This window comes from Arachis ipaensis, chromosome B02 (genome assembly GCF_000816755.2).
Source record: "Arachis ipaensis cultivar K30076 chromosome B02, Araip1.1, whole genome shotgun sequence".
NCBI classification, from domain to species: domain Eukaryota; kingdom Viridiplantae; phylum Streptophyta; class Magnoliopsida; order Fabales; family Fabaceae; genus Arachis; species Arachis ipaensis.
The window spans coordinates 11178955-11194320 of NC_029786.2; the positions used below are offsets into that span (position 1 = coordinate 11178955).

At 31.4% G+C, this 15366-nt stretch overlaps 1 protein-coding gene across 5 annotated transcripts in view; it reads left to right on the top strand.

The window, feature by feature from the left end:
- LOC107626881 overlaps positions 8999-15366 on the top strand; it is a 113542-nt gene continuing 107174 nt past the window's right edge. For 2 of the 5 annotated variants that reach the window (XM_021115423.1, XM_021115424.1), the window contains exons 1-4: positions 8999-9333; positions 11099-11657; positions 11752-14238; positions 14371-14643. In XM_021115423.1, the coding sequence (XP_020971082.1) occupies positions 11160-11657; positions 11752-14238; positions 14371-14643 (3258 nt within the window). In that variant the 5' untranslated portion in view covers positions 8999-9333; positions 11099-11159. The remainder of the gene's footprint in view (positions 9334-11098; positions 11658-11751; positions 14239-14370; positions 14644-15366) is intronic. The other 3 variants (XM_021115427.1, XM_021115428.1, XM_021115425.1) reach the window with 2 other exon arrangements.

Consider the following 15366-nt stretch of genomic DNA (forward strand, 5'->3'; position numbering starts at 1 on the left):
ATAAATAGTTAACTATTTAATTTTAAAAAAATACGGGATCTTACATCTTATCCCACTTATAAAAATTTTCGTCCTCGAAAATTGATATAAATTGAAAAAGTTTCATACTAACTTTCCTTTTAAGCATGTGTTATGTTTTATATATGCATACATATGGATATAAGCCATGCTTCTTTTTTCTTTTCTTATGGCTTTATTCTTTCTTCCTTTGATTCTAAATGGTTCCGTGAATGATAAGAAAATATAGTAATATAACATAATATAGTAATTATAATAATAGAATGAAACTAAATAATAATAATAATAGTAATAATAATAATAATAATAATAATAATAATTCTTTTATTTATTTTTTTTGAATATTTTATTATAATAATAAAAATAATTTAAAAATCTTAATAAATTTTAAATTCAAAGTATTATAAAATTTAATTAAATTATTTTTAGAAAAAAAAATTTTTTAAATAAAATAATAAATCTTGAATAACTCATTATTTAATTTTCAAAAATTCGGATTGTTATATCATATATCTCATCTTTACCACGTTTTAAAATTGCAATAGATTTAGTGCGACACCTCTCACCATACTCTCAATATCCAACTTAAAACTTCAACTCACTTAGCATTCCTTCTTCTGGGATTAACATCCAAGGATTCTTTAAAACCTTCTTGCTCAGGGTATCCGCTACAAAAGGTATATCCTATCGTGTTAACTTAACCGTAGATAATATAGTTGACAAGAATTAAGGCTCCAAAATTCTTCGTAGTGTCACAGGCTTATTTTTCGCGTTCAGAAGTCTTGTTCTAAGTAATTAACACCTTAATGGTTGTATCTAAGAGTTGTGTGCGATGCAAAATCCAGTACGAGTTTATTTTGAAAAAGATGTTATGTTCAAAGAGACAAACAAGCAACACAAACGGTGTTCACCAGAAATCAAAAGAAATTCTTGTATATGATCAAATAGAGTTGCACAGAAATAATGAAATGTACAAGAAGAGGAACTAAGGTGCATCTCAAGAAAAGAGTTCAAATCAAGAGCCTTTGATAGAAAGAACTAAGCGTATAGTGACAAGGAAAGCTCAGCTGATTTTGAAGAATACGGTTTGTGACTGAGAGCAACTCTACTCACAGCAAGTTCTCAAGATTCAAGAATTACGTGATTATACCAAGACAAGCTCAGGCTCATCATGGAAGAAACAAGATTTATGTGTGTAAGGAGTAATACTGGAGAGATGAGCAAATCATTTAAAAAGAACTCCGGATAGAGTTTCAATGCAGCTTTCAAAAGAAAGATTAGGTCGAATCGCGAAGATCTGTCTACACCCTCCCTCTCGCATAAAGCCTCATGCCGTTCTCTTTCTTTTTTACCAGCATAATCAGCTCTTCCCACAGGAAAATACTTGGTCGGACAATTCTCTCTTCTAGTACTTCATTCAACTTGATTCTTAAGTTCTACCGATTATAATGGTGTCTTCGCTTGGGGTGAAATCAAAACTGATCTAGCTTTCGGCACAAAGTTTATCACAAACTCACTTTTTCCTTGAGATGAAAATTCTGGTATACCTTCAGGGATTACCTCAGAAACTCTCTCGCAATAGGGATTTGGCCTCATCTTCACTCGCCTCTTAAACAATTTGTAGCTAAAGGTTGAATCTGTTCCATTCCTCTTCCTCATAGTTTACCGCCACTGGGTTTCAAAAGATAGCTCTACATAGCTCTCAACACTCCCGATCTCTTAAATATAATCTAACCCGCTTCTACTGCGTCACTCTGATGCTTAACCTTCAAGAGCCTAGCCACTTCTCTTTATTAACTAAATATCGCTCTGTCTCAACAACTGATACTCTTCAACTAACCATTCACTTGGACTCCATGATTATCAAAACTTGTCATATGTTATGAATGGATGTCACATACTAATGTTATGCAAGGTAGTCAGAAATTCAACTACTAGTTCACAATTACCGCGGGTCTGAGAATCAGATTTAGCTACATCCCGTCCTTTCCTGTGTGGACAATTACGAGTCATATGCTCTGGTTTCCCGCACTTGTAACATACGCCTAGTCCAACCCTGCATGGTCTGTTTGGATGATACTTTTTGCATCTTAGACACTTTAAGTCTTTCGGTTGAGTACTAGTCTGCTCTCCTGAATCCTGCCCCTGACAGTTGTTGTTCCTTCGGTTAATGTTCTGGCACTGAGAATGTGAAAGTGACATAATGCCCCTTTTGAAACTTTGGCTCCTAAGTGTAATCTTCTTTCCCTTTTTCTTTATGTAAGATTCCTGGCAGTCTCTCCTTAACACCACAGTCCTTCTCGAGCTTTCTCCCATTACTTGACCCGTGTTAACTAACTCCGGATAACTCACCATCTCCATTGGTACCACGGCGCTCGAAATATTATCTCCGCCCTCATGTTAGTTACCACCTTCGTTGCCATCTCCAATTTGTTGTCCCATCATACCCATCGCTCGGCAGGTCTAGCAGCAACAGCACTAATAGCAGCAGTAGCGCTCGTCATAGCGGTAATGAAATCGGTTAATAATAATAATAATAATAATAATAATAATAATAATAATAATTTCTCTCTTTTTTTTAAATAAAATAATAAATTATGAATAACTACTTATTTAATTTTTTAAAAATTCGAGGTGTTATATTCCACCCACCTTATAAAAATTTTTGTCCTCGAAAATTGATATAAGATGGAAAAGATTCATGCATTTTTCCTTTTTAAACATGTCAAAGAAAAACAAAAAGATTTAACATGTTCAGTTTTCAAACGTGAGGAAAATAATATCGCATGAAAATGATTGAAAAAGTGTAGTGTGGTGCAGTGGTTTTATGAGAGGTTTAATGCAAGTTAAACTTAGAATCCAAAGACTTGCAATTTTAGCAAAAAAGCTCAAGTTTGAACAAAGAAATTCAAAATCCAAAAAGAGAATGATTGAACATCACAGATAATGGTTACAAGAATTTGAAAAGATGAGTAGAATCGAAATCAAACATGAGTGCACAAAATAGAAAATCCGTCAGGAAGAGAGTTAAATTGTATCCTAAAGAGAAATCTGAGAAAAGAACTTGGACAGGAACAATAAAAGAAAAGGTAGTAACATAAGTCGAAGCAAATTCAAGCTGAATTACCAGGTTCACAAATATAGATAACCAAGATTCATGACAATGTTTGTGAAGAATTAAAGATTGATTATTGTCCCAAATCTAGCTCAAAATCAAAGGGTACAAGATGCTCGAAGAAGAATATAAGCAATGTCAAGAATAAAAGTTCAGAAAAGATCCATCTGCAAGCGATCTATTTCCTTTAGGCCATTTCAACGAAGAGAACAGTCTGTTTTTTGTGACAACCGTATCTCGCAGAACTATCGTATTTGCTTGTCACATCTAGAAATTGCTCATGGCATAAACAAGCTCATGTTTAATCAAAGAAATACAAAACAAATGTAGATACTGAGAATTATGCGTTGCATTGAAAGAAACTCAAAATCAGATCGAAGGGTAAGGATTTATGAAGAAGTATACAAATAATGATAAGGATGGATAATCAAATCTGGTTTTGAAAAGAATTAAAACAAGGGATGGAGGAGATGAAAAATAAATGAATAAATAGTGAAAGAAAAGATGACACCAAGTTACTTAGCACGAGTAAAGAGTAAACGAATCCAACCCCTAGGACGTAACTTCTAACGTTCCCAAACCTCTTGATTCGCATAACCTATTATTTCTATTTTGTCTATGATAATCTATTAGTGTTTCCATATACATGAATCATTAGTATTAAGTTGGCCAGACCTAATACCATGAGAGATGATTTACTATAATCTCATGATATTAAGTTTGGCCAACTTAATACTGATGATTTGTGTTTACGAAAACACTAATGGGTTATCATGGGCGAAATAGAAGTAATAGGTAATGCGAATCACGGGATTTGGGAACGTTAGAGGTTAAGTTTTAGGGGTAAGCTTCGTTTCAACGTATAATCCTTACTTGTGCTAATGTAGCTTGAAGTCATCTCTTCCTTGATTGTTTGTAGTGAAATTCTTTGTTTCGAACTTCTTTCTTGAGATGTGTTTTGAATAACTCCCGACCATATCTTGTGATTCATAAGATATGATTTCTCTCACGTTTGAAAAAATTGAACATGTTAAATCTTTCTGTTTTTCTTTGACATGTTTAAAAGGAAAGTTAGTATGTAGTATGTTCAATTTATATCAATTTTCGAGGACGCGAACCACTTGGAAAAGAAATAGAGAGAGAGGGACGTAAGCTCCATGAAACCGAGAGCTTTTGGTTTTAATTTCTTGAAATCCGTAACTCCAATAGAAAATCTAATCCGGTAAAAGTGTTTGTATCTTCCTTCTCTACGCGTTGACGTTATTTTTGTCCGGTGGAAGTCGACGGTGACGTAGCTCCCCTACCCCTTGAGTTCGGTTAACTGGAGTTCTAGGAAGCACAGACGATTTCTGACGCTTTTTCCTTCAGCAGTTCGGTCAGAAAACTTTTTCGAAGGTCCCGTTAGTTTGATTTCGTATGGAGGTAGGGTTTGGTAACTTTATAATAATTAAATATGAGTTTGATAAGTGAATGTTGATTTAGTTGATTATTGCTTGAATTTGAATGAGTTTATGTTAAATTATTGTTGTTTGCTTGGGATTTTGATTCAGTTATGTATGAACAACTAGCGGGGATGCTTTGATTATTTTGGGAGTAAGAAATGAAATTTTCAAAAGCTTTAAGAAATATATTAACTGATTTTGAATTATTAAAGAAATGTTTTTGCTGCTGGAGTCGGTTGGATTATTAATTGTTTTAAAGATTTTGGAGAATGGCATAAAGATGTGGTTTTAGTTTTAAAAGAAAAAGAGAAGATAAATCGGCACGTGTACTTATGAGTTTATGTATTTAATACTATGTGAATATATATACTTTTGTGATTTAGTGGCGTAAAATAAAGTCTCTTTTCGTTTTCTTAATTAAAGTTTCGGTTCGTATTCGCGAAGGCTCAATATTAAATAAAGATAGTATATAATAAAAAGGTTTAGAGGTAAGTAGCACTCGGACTTTTAGTACGATCATGAGGTGCTAAAAGTCCGAGTTAAGCTATTTCCTTATTAGTCATAAACGAAAAGTTCGAAAAAGTGGCACATGCTTTAAGAAATGAAATTTTCAAAAGCTTTAAGAAATATATTAACTGATTTTAAATTATTAAAGAAATGTTTTCCAGGAGAAAGTGGCACATGCTTCAGCTGGAGAATCAGCACCTGCAAGTACTTGCAGAGGTCATGTTCGGCATATTTCAGCTGGAGAATCAGCGCCTGCAAGAAGTGGAAACTTGCAGAGGTTATGCCGCTGGAATGCCTTATCTGACTTGCGAGTCGGATTGCGTCGGGTGCGAGTCGAAACCGACAAATGAGCTCATTACCTGCGATAGGAATAGACATGCATCATGCTTGTTTGCGCATATCTCTGTGCTATGTAACTCTGTGATTGTGTGTGTGTGTTTATATATATATATAAACTAACGACACCTAAGCTTCCTAATCTTTATTAATCATCATCTTCAGCATCTCATTTCTCCCTTTTAGCGTTAAGAAAGAAAAGAATGCACCGAGAGAGAAAGAAAACCATGAGAGAGAATGAGAGAAACCATGGCACCGTAAAACTTCTGGTTTCGATTTCTTGAGATTCGTAACTCCAATTAAAAATCCAGTCCAGTAAAAGTGTTTGTATCTTTCTTCTTTACACATTGGTATTATTTTTGTCCGGTAGAAGTTGATGGTGATGTAACTCCTCTTTCTCTTGAGTTCGGCCAATTGGAGTTCTAGGAGGCACAGACGATTTCTGGCGTTTTTCTCTTTAGCAGCTCGGACGAAAAGTTTCTCCAGAGTTTTCGTTGTTGTAATTTCTGTACGGAGGTAGGGTTTTAATAAATTTTCACCGGTTAAATTGGTATTTAATAAGTGAATTGATGTTGTGATTACCTGTCGATTTAATTTATATTGATATTTGTGATAAGTTTGAGGTTTGAAGGACGTAACTTCTAACGTTCCCAAACCTCTTGATTCGCATAACCTATTATTTCTATTTTGTCTATAATAATCTATTAGTGTTTCCATATACATGAATCATTAGTATTAAGTTGGCCAGACCTAATACCATGAGAGATGCAACGGTCGACTAACAGCATTAATCAATAGACAATCATGCATCTGAAACTCAAATTTTTGTAACCATTATCTGTGATGTTCAATCATTCTCTTTCTGGATTTTGAATTTCTTTGTTCAAACTTGAGCTTATTTGCTAAAATTGCAAGTCTTTGGATTCTAAGTTTAACTTGCATTAAACCTCTCATAAAACCACTGCACCACACTACACTTTTTCAATCATTTTCATGCGATATTATTTTCCTCACGTTTGAAAACTGAACATGTTAAATCTTTTTGTTTTTCTTTGACATGTTTAAAAAGGAAGAATGCATGAATCTTTTCCATCTTATATCAATTTTCGAGGACGAAAATTTTTATAAGGTGGGTGGGATATAACACCTCGAATTTTTAAAAAATTAAATAAAGATAGTATATAATAAAAAGGTTTAGAGGTAAGTAGCACTCGAACTTTTAGTACGATCATGAGGTGCTATTCCATTTGCTTTTACTAATCTATTTTCTAACTATTATATAAAACTAAAATCGTATTAATGAATTTAATATTAAAATTAATTTGACTTTTTATTATTTAGAGTATTTTTCAATCAATAATTTTATACTCTTTACTTTTTTTTTCAGTTTCATTTTGAATTTTAATTTAGTATTCAAAGGTAGTGAAATTCCATTGATACGGAAATAAAGTTACAAAAGGGTCCATAGGGTATAATAAGTAAAATAATGTGATACCCACATTGCAACATCCAAATGAAACAACTTAAGATCTAAAATGTTTATCTTTCTCTTTCTCGCCGTCTATTATATTATCTATTCTATTATATAAAAATCGAATTTTTACCTTTAACAATAGAATCAATGTAGCATGCTTCTGCTTTATTTTGTTTAACTCATTAAAGTCAATTCGTTATGATGAATTAATTATATCAACTAATTGATTTGAATAGATATTTAAGTATCACACAATTTAAAATTATGTATATTAATTATTTGATTTAATTTTTATGATATATAAATTTAAGGAATAAATTAAAATAAGATAATTTATTACTTATTTAAATTGAATACAACAAATATAAATTAATTTAGTTAAAAATTTACTATTTTCTAATCTTCTATACATAAAAATGACAAAACAAAATTATAAAAAAAAGTCTTTTTTTCTCTTTTGCTATTTTATTTTAATTTTATTTTCTTTGCTTTTTTTTATGTATAATTTTATTTTATATTAACTTTGTTTATTTAATAATAAAATATACTCATATTAATTCTATCATATAATAATATATTTTTCTCCTATATTAATCAAAGAATTTCAATAGTTATCAACTACATCTAATAGAATGACTGAGAAGTGAGAACTACGAGAAATTAAACCCAGGTTCAAAAAGCTGAAACAAAGAAAAGAAAACAGTAAATATATGATTAGCGAAAAATGTATAATAATGACAAAATATACTAAAACTGAATTTTTTCTTCAACTAATAAAAGTGAGGTGTTAATTCCTCATTAATGTATTTTTTCTCTAAAATGAAATCACTATTTTCTTTTCTAAATTTATTTTAGAAAAATATATTTATTATAATTTTATTACAATTAACATTTAACGAATAATGCATGATTATACTAATTTAGAGAAATATTTTTATTATAATTATATAAAATCAATATTTAATACATTATCAACTAATAAAAGTGAGGTGTCAATTCAAAATAAAGTCCAGTAATTTATCTTCCGACTGCACAAGTGTATAGAATAACTTTTAAGAATGAGTCATGTATAGTAAATACGGTCGATGATTGTAAAACTGTATACTAACATTGATATAATATTATTTCAGGTATATATTTTGCAGGCATCAAAGAAAAGTGTTGAGTTATTTTTTAGTAGATTTAAATTATTTATTGTTTATTAAAAAATTTTGTGCATTAGAATTCTCTAATAATTTATTATTTATTTTGATTTAATTTTGATATGTTCTTACTTGACAGTAAAACAACGTATAAAAATTTGTTGGTGGGTCTAAGTATTATTAAGTTATTTATGGTCACATTGAGTATATATGTTTGATTTATTGAAGAAAGTAGATTACTAAAACCAATTAATAACTATTTTAAAGTTAATATATTTAACACTAGCTTAAGAAAAAACAAATAATACATAACATGTTATATTTTTATTAATCAAATTATTATAATTTAAATTAATCTTAACAAAATAATTTAAAATTATAATTTCAATTTTATCACGTGCATCACATGGGTTAATACACTTGTTTCAATTAAGAAAGTGACATGTGGCACATTTTTGTTGTAAAATTAGTAAGGAGGAGAAAAAAATTCCTTAATTTTAGAGAAAAAGATTTGATTTCAATTACAATGAAAAGATAATATGTGACACATTTTGGTTGTAAAATTAAATATATATAATAGATGTGTTATCTAGTTTTTGGAAATTCTATGAATCATGGTTGGATCTGGAACAATGGTTGAAGTAAAGCAAATCGTACAGCCCAGTTCTTATTTAGCTTGAGCTCAAATACCCTCTGATAATTGATTTCTTAATATGTTCAAATAGAGATGTTAATACTTCAAACAGTAATAACAATAAATAAAAACAAACAAACAAACAAGCAAAAACGTTGATGAAGTGATACAGAACCATTAGCGTAAGAATTCTATTTTATTTTTTTTACAAAAAAAGAAAAAGAAAAAGAAGGAAAGGAAAAGCAAAAGGCAAAGACATCAAATTGTTAAAGAAGGGGAACGATAATGCATGAGTGGCAATAATATATTAATAGCATCCAAAGTAGAGTTGGCCTCTGAAGCAAAGAATATGGGTAAAATGCATTGAAGCATGTTTACTCAAACAAAAAAGAAGGGAACCAATAAGGGAGGGAATAAAGAAAAAAGCCTAAAGGGTAAATTATTATATGTGCCTGAAGCAAAGCAAAGAATTTATGAGATGTTGATATACATAAGACGCAAAGGATAGCAAAATTTAGGGAGGATGGAATTAGCGGGAAAAAGAGAAAAATCTAAACTGAAAAGAACTAAGGAGAGGGATTAGGGAGAAAGAGAGATTGTCAGATTGAAGAAGCACAAGAAAGCTGAACCAAAGATACTATTATATTGTACCTTAGATTTTCCAGGTCCGTATAATACTTGTCTTCTTTCCGTACTCACTTTTTGTTATCCTTATTATGTTTGCTTCTAAATACTAAATGCCTAGTAGACAACTTGATTTTGTATTACTTGTATTATTTAATTTTTTTTTTGGGATAAAAAACGTTAATAAACCAAACCTTGATCAAAGTTACTTGTATCCCCCAAATAAAATTGTATTACGTGCATGTCTCAACTTGGATTTATATAAATCGAATTGACTTATATCAATTTAGTCTTACAAATAATTTATTAGGATTGATAGTAAATTAAAGTGACCTATTTTGATTTAGTATGAAATGATGAACAGTACATCTATAGTAAATTAAATCAATTTGATTCAATTTACTACTTGTAACAAATTATTGATATTTATTATAATTTGTCAATAATCACAGGACTATGACTAATTTCACGTAAAGTTGATCTTTAGATATGTAGTACATGATCCAAAAATCCTAATAATAAGAATAATTATTTTAAGGGTAAATTACTTAAATAAAATAAATATCAATTTAAATTATTTATATACGACTTTTAAAAAAAAATTACTCATATCCATTTTTTTATAATTCTATGTAAATCGTCATATAAAATGTAGCGATTTACAAAAATAACATAAATCTACGGTAGGTTAGCACGGTTTTTATGCAGAACGTAAATGATCAAAATTCGTTACAGGATGTAGTGATTTCTGAAGAAAGTGAAGCAAGTATAAACCATTGAGAGAGTAGCAGTTTATGTTAATATTTTTTTAAGATAATTTGTTTAGCGGCAAGTGCCTTCTCTTTTATGTTGTTTTGAGTATATAAATTTTGTTTTAATTTTTTATCGTATCTTTCATTGGAATAGGTTTGTTTGGGTGAGTTGTTAAGAAAAGATTTTTTTTCGACTTATCTTTTTTTAGAAAATCTTATGTAAAAGTAAAAGTAATTTTATGGTTGGATATCTCATGCAAAAAGATCTTTTTATCCATCAATTATGTTTAGGTATAACAATATAAAAGTACTTTTTGTTTATTTATTATGAAAGACATCTTTTTTTAAGGAAAAATGATGATGTAAATTACAGTTTTTCAAAAAAGTATTTTTTTTTATTTTTTTAGATTTTTTTAAATTTAAGTGTTAGGATTTATTTTTTTAATCAATAGAAATGATAAGAATTTTATTAATAACATTGTGATATTAATAGAAGTGTGACCCTGTAGCAGATTATCTTGGAGAACATATTAACATAAATCGTTGTTGCCTTTGGCGGTTTATGCTTGTATCACCTTTTTACGAGACTGCTACATTCTATAGTGATTTCTGATCATTCACGTGCTGCATGAAAACTGCGTACCTACAGCAATTTCTGTTATTTTTATAAACTGCTACCCCTATAGCAATTTATATAGAATTATGAAAAAAATGTATATGAATAATCTTTTTATAAAAATTGTATATGAATAATTTTAATTTTCATTTATTTTATTCAAGTAACTTGCCCTTGTTTAAATGCGAACTATGTTGTAATTTAATTAAGTTTTATCCACAGTTTTATCTTTTATCGTCAAATACCTATCGATGACTTTACATTATACAGAAAAATAAGATAAAAGACTGATAATGTTGTGATTTTCAATTAAAAAAAAAATTTCTAGTAGAGATTTTTCAATCAAATTGCTTATTATAATAGCTTCCAAGAAAACTTTTTTGAGAAGATGTCAATTGCTTTTCATTTCACATTTCATACACGTTTCTTGTTACACAGGCATGCATGTAGAGGAGAAAGAAGATATAGCCATGTAGGGCAACAAGCTAAGAACAAAAGCATGGCTAATCCAATTCCTTTACCTGATTTCTTGCAACAACGTGCCTTCGACTTCGCAGTTGAGAAACTCACAAATTTGTGGAAGAAGCATGTAAGGAATCGGGTGGACTACGCATTGAACTGCCATAAGAAAGTTAAGAAGTTAGGAAAAGCTGTGGAGGAGCTCAAGGAGGATGGAAAAAAGGTCCATGATAAAGCCGAGGAGGACGAAGGGCTTTATGGGAGAGAAGTATATCATGTTAAAGCATGGCTGCGTCAAGTAGATGAAATAATCTCTGAATATGGCAAGTTGAAAGATGAACACAGTAAACACGTTGTCATAAATCTGAAGAAAAGGTATCTCTGTAGCAAGAGGGCAGAAGAAATCAAAGAGTTAGTCATGGAGCTACAAAAAGAAAAGCTGGATAATATATCTTACTGGCAGCAGCAGCAGCAGCAACAACAACAACAATGGCCATCCTCTGGATTCATGGGTGTTACATTTTCTGATTCTCATTATGTGAGTAGCAGTTTCATTTCTATGATATTCATATAGAGTTGTATGTATCATAATTAATACTCGTATTGAATTTGTACTTGTGCATCATATGTAGATGGAATTTAAGTCGAGAAGGACTACAATGAAAAGGATTATGGCATCGCTAGAAGACTCGAATTCAAGATTGGTTGGTGTTTATGGACCAGCTGGTATTGGGAAGACCACTTTGGTGATAAAGGCTGCCAAACAAGCTCAGGAAATTGACAAGTTGTTCGATATGGTGATCATGGTGAACGTGACAAAACGTCCTGATACAAAGAAGATTCAAGGCCAAATTGCTGAAATGCTAGGAATGAAATTGGAAGATGAAAGTGAGGAAGCAAGAGCAACTAGCATACAAGAGAGGCTGAAGAATGAGAAGGATAACATCCTTATAATCCTGGATGATCTGTATGCCAAACTGGATCTGAATGCTTTGGGAATCCCACTACAAACAAAAGAAGAATCTTCTGCCATTGTGGTTCATAGCCAAAATCCTGAATTGGAGGATAATAAGCGACCTGGGAAATCTGCTACTGATGATGATAAGAATAAGATGAAAGCAAAAACCTCCTTCGTCTATGGCTCTAGCAAGTTAAAAGAGCACAACAGGGGGTACAAGGTTATATTGATTTCTGAGATGAGACAGGTATTAACTGAAATGGATGTGAAAGCAGCCTCTATTTTTGCTATAAATGTCTTAAATGTCATGGAGGCAGAGAAATTGTTCAAGAGCATGGTTGGAGTAGGCGCCAATGATTCTGAACTTGAAACATTGGCAACTGATATAGCCAAGAAGTGTAACGGTTTGCCTATGTCAATAGTTACAACTGCAAGGGCATTGAAAAATCAGCCGAACCCCTTGGTTTGGAAGGATACCCTTGTAAAACTTGAAAAGCTTGCGGTGGAAAATCCAAATGCAGCACCTGAATATTCTACAAAGTTGAGTTACGGGCTTCTAGAAAATGAGGAGCTCAAGCTTACCTTCTTGCTTTGTGCCCATATGGATCATGACGCATTGGTTGCGGATTTGGTGAGATATTGCATCGGTTTGGGTTTTCTTCAAGGCGTCTACTCAGTGTGGGAAGCCAGAGACAGAGTACAAATGCTACTTGCCAAGCTAAAAGACTCAGGTTTGTTGTCTGACAGTTATTCAAGTCATCATTTCACAATGCAAAATCTTGTTCGCAATGCAGCTTTGTCAATATCATCTGAGGAGAGACATGTGTTCACAATGACTGAAGGAAAATTCAATGAATGGCCTAGCAAGGATGAACTTGAAAGCTGCACTATTATCTCGTTAAGACACTGCAATTTCATTAGGAGATTTCCCAAGAGCATAAAATGTCCTAGACTTAGCGTATTTCATATTGAAAATAATGGTCCATGTTTAGAAATACCAGATAGTTTCTTTCAAGAAATGGAAGAACTTAGGGTATTGATTTTGATTGGTGTCAATCTTTCAAAATTGCCTTCATCAATTAAAAACCTCACAAAACTTAGGATGCTTTGTTTGGAGCAATGCATTCTAGGTGAGCAATTAGAGATCATAGGAGAGTTGGAAAACTTAAGAATTCTCAGCTTTTCAGGATCTGATGTCAAAAGTTTGCCTCATGAACTAAGCCATTTATCTAATCTACAAATCTTTGACATAAGTAACTGTTACAAGCTTAGAGTGATTCCACATGATGTAATGTCAAATTTAACTAGATTAGAAGAGTTGTATATGAGAAACATTCCCTTTCAAAGCGAGGTTGATGATGGCAAGCAGAGTGAAAATGCTAGTCTATCTGTGTTAGGAAATCTGAACCAATTAACAAATCTAGACCTACAAATTCCAAATGCTTCTTCTTTGCCCAATAATTTCTTCTTTGACAAGCTGTATAGCTACAAGATTATCATTGGGTCTTCAAACAGAGGATATTCAGATCCTGATTTCCAGATTCCAAAGAAGTATGAATTGTCCAGATGCTTGGCAGTATATCAAGAGGATGGCAGCTTTGACGTTCATTCCCATGATGCAATCAAAATGCTGTTTGAAAGAGTGGAAATTTTGTTGCTGGAAAAGTTCAACAGTGTCCAGGATGTTTTTTATGAACTGAATTTGAAAGGATTTCCATCTCTTAAGCATTTATCCATTGCAAGAAATCATAGTATTCAATGTCTCATCAGTCCAAAGAAAAGGGGGTATCCTGAGAGGATTTTTCCTAAATTGGAGTCTTTGCATCTCTATAAGCTCAAGAAAATGGATCAAATATGCTGCTGTCAATCACTCTCAAAAGATTCATTTGCTGAGTTGAAAATGATTAAGATCAGGCTCTGTGGTCGGATGAAAAATGTTTTCTTATTTTCTATGGTCCAAAAACTAGCTGCTCTTGAAACAATTGAAATTTCTGAATGTTACTCTTTGGAGAAGATTGTTGACATGGAAACAAATAATGAAAAAGAGCCTCTTCCTAAGTTCTCTAAACTACGTTCTTTGACACTACAATCTTTATCCAAGTTTACTGGGTTCGACCCTGTTGCATCAGACGGAGATACCAGATCACTGTTCCATCACAAGGTATGTTCATAACTTCTTTCCAGATTTGATTATCTAGTGCACTTTGACTTGTTTTTTCTCCAAGGGAGGAAAGTAATTTAAGAAAATCGAATTCAATTTCTTTAATAGTTAACTTTTTATATTGGTTGACAGATTGAAGTTCCGAAGCTAGAGAGAATGGAGTTGTCTGTGCTCCAAATCAACCACATATGGAGTGACCAAACATGGAATAATAAAAACCAAAGCATTTCTCCCTTTCAAAATTTAATACACTTGGACGTGAATGACTGTTGGAATTTAGAATGCTTATGGTCATTTTCTATCGCCCGACCTTTGGAGAATCTTCAAAGCCTTTCTGTCAGTGAATGTAAGATGAGATACATCTTTCCTCAAGTTCAAAGTGGAGAGACTAAAATGAACAATAAGGTACGTAATTTGCTAACAATATATTACATTTGTCTTATTAATTAGTTCTTGGTGAAAAAAATTTTTAAGTGCTAGCTTGCTTGCTGGATTGGTTTTTTGAGTGAAAAAAATATTTAAAAAAAAAATAAAAATACTTTTATTCAATTTAAAAGTTACTAGAATGAGACTTGCATGATGCGCGGGCCATAAATTAATTATTGTATGTAATAAATATTAAAAATGATTATGTTTTTGTAAAATTAAATTAAATATGTATAAACTAAAATTAAATTTAAAATGTGTTTTGTTTAAAATAATTTGTAGTACAAAAGATTTGGATATTGGAGTTATACAAAGTGACATTTTTAGTTGGTGGTTTGATTTTTGCATTTATTTTGGTTGATGAACCTAGTCTTCTTATGTGACGCTTGTCCTCCTTTTTCTTTATTGGTTATTGTTAGAGTTGTTGCTTTTTTCTTTATGTGTAGATTCTTGTGAAGGCATGTTGTTCTTTATGAATTGTTGAGTTGTATGCACTTTCTATTGTGTTATTTGTTCCATTTTTGCATGTATGTTCTTCTTTCAAAGATGTGTCTTGAATTTGTATGATTTTCTTTCTCCTATATATCTCTTGATGTGCATGCAGTTTTACAATGACATCTACAATAAAAAGAACAAAAATGTGTAGAATTTTTTTTAAATAAATTATATTTAATAATAATTGAAATAGTATAAAATGAAATT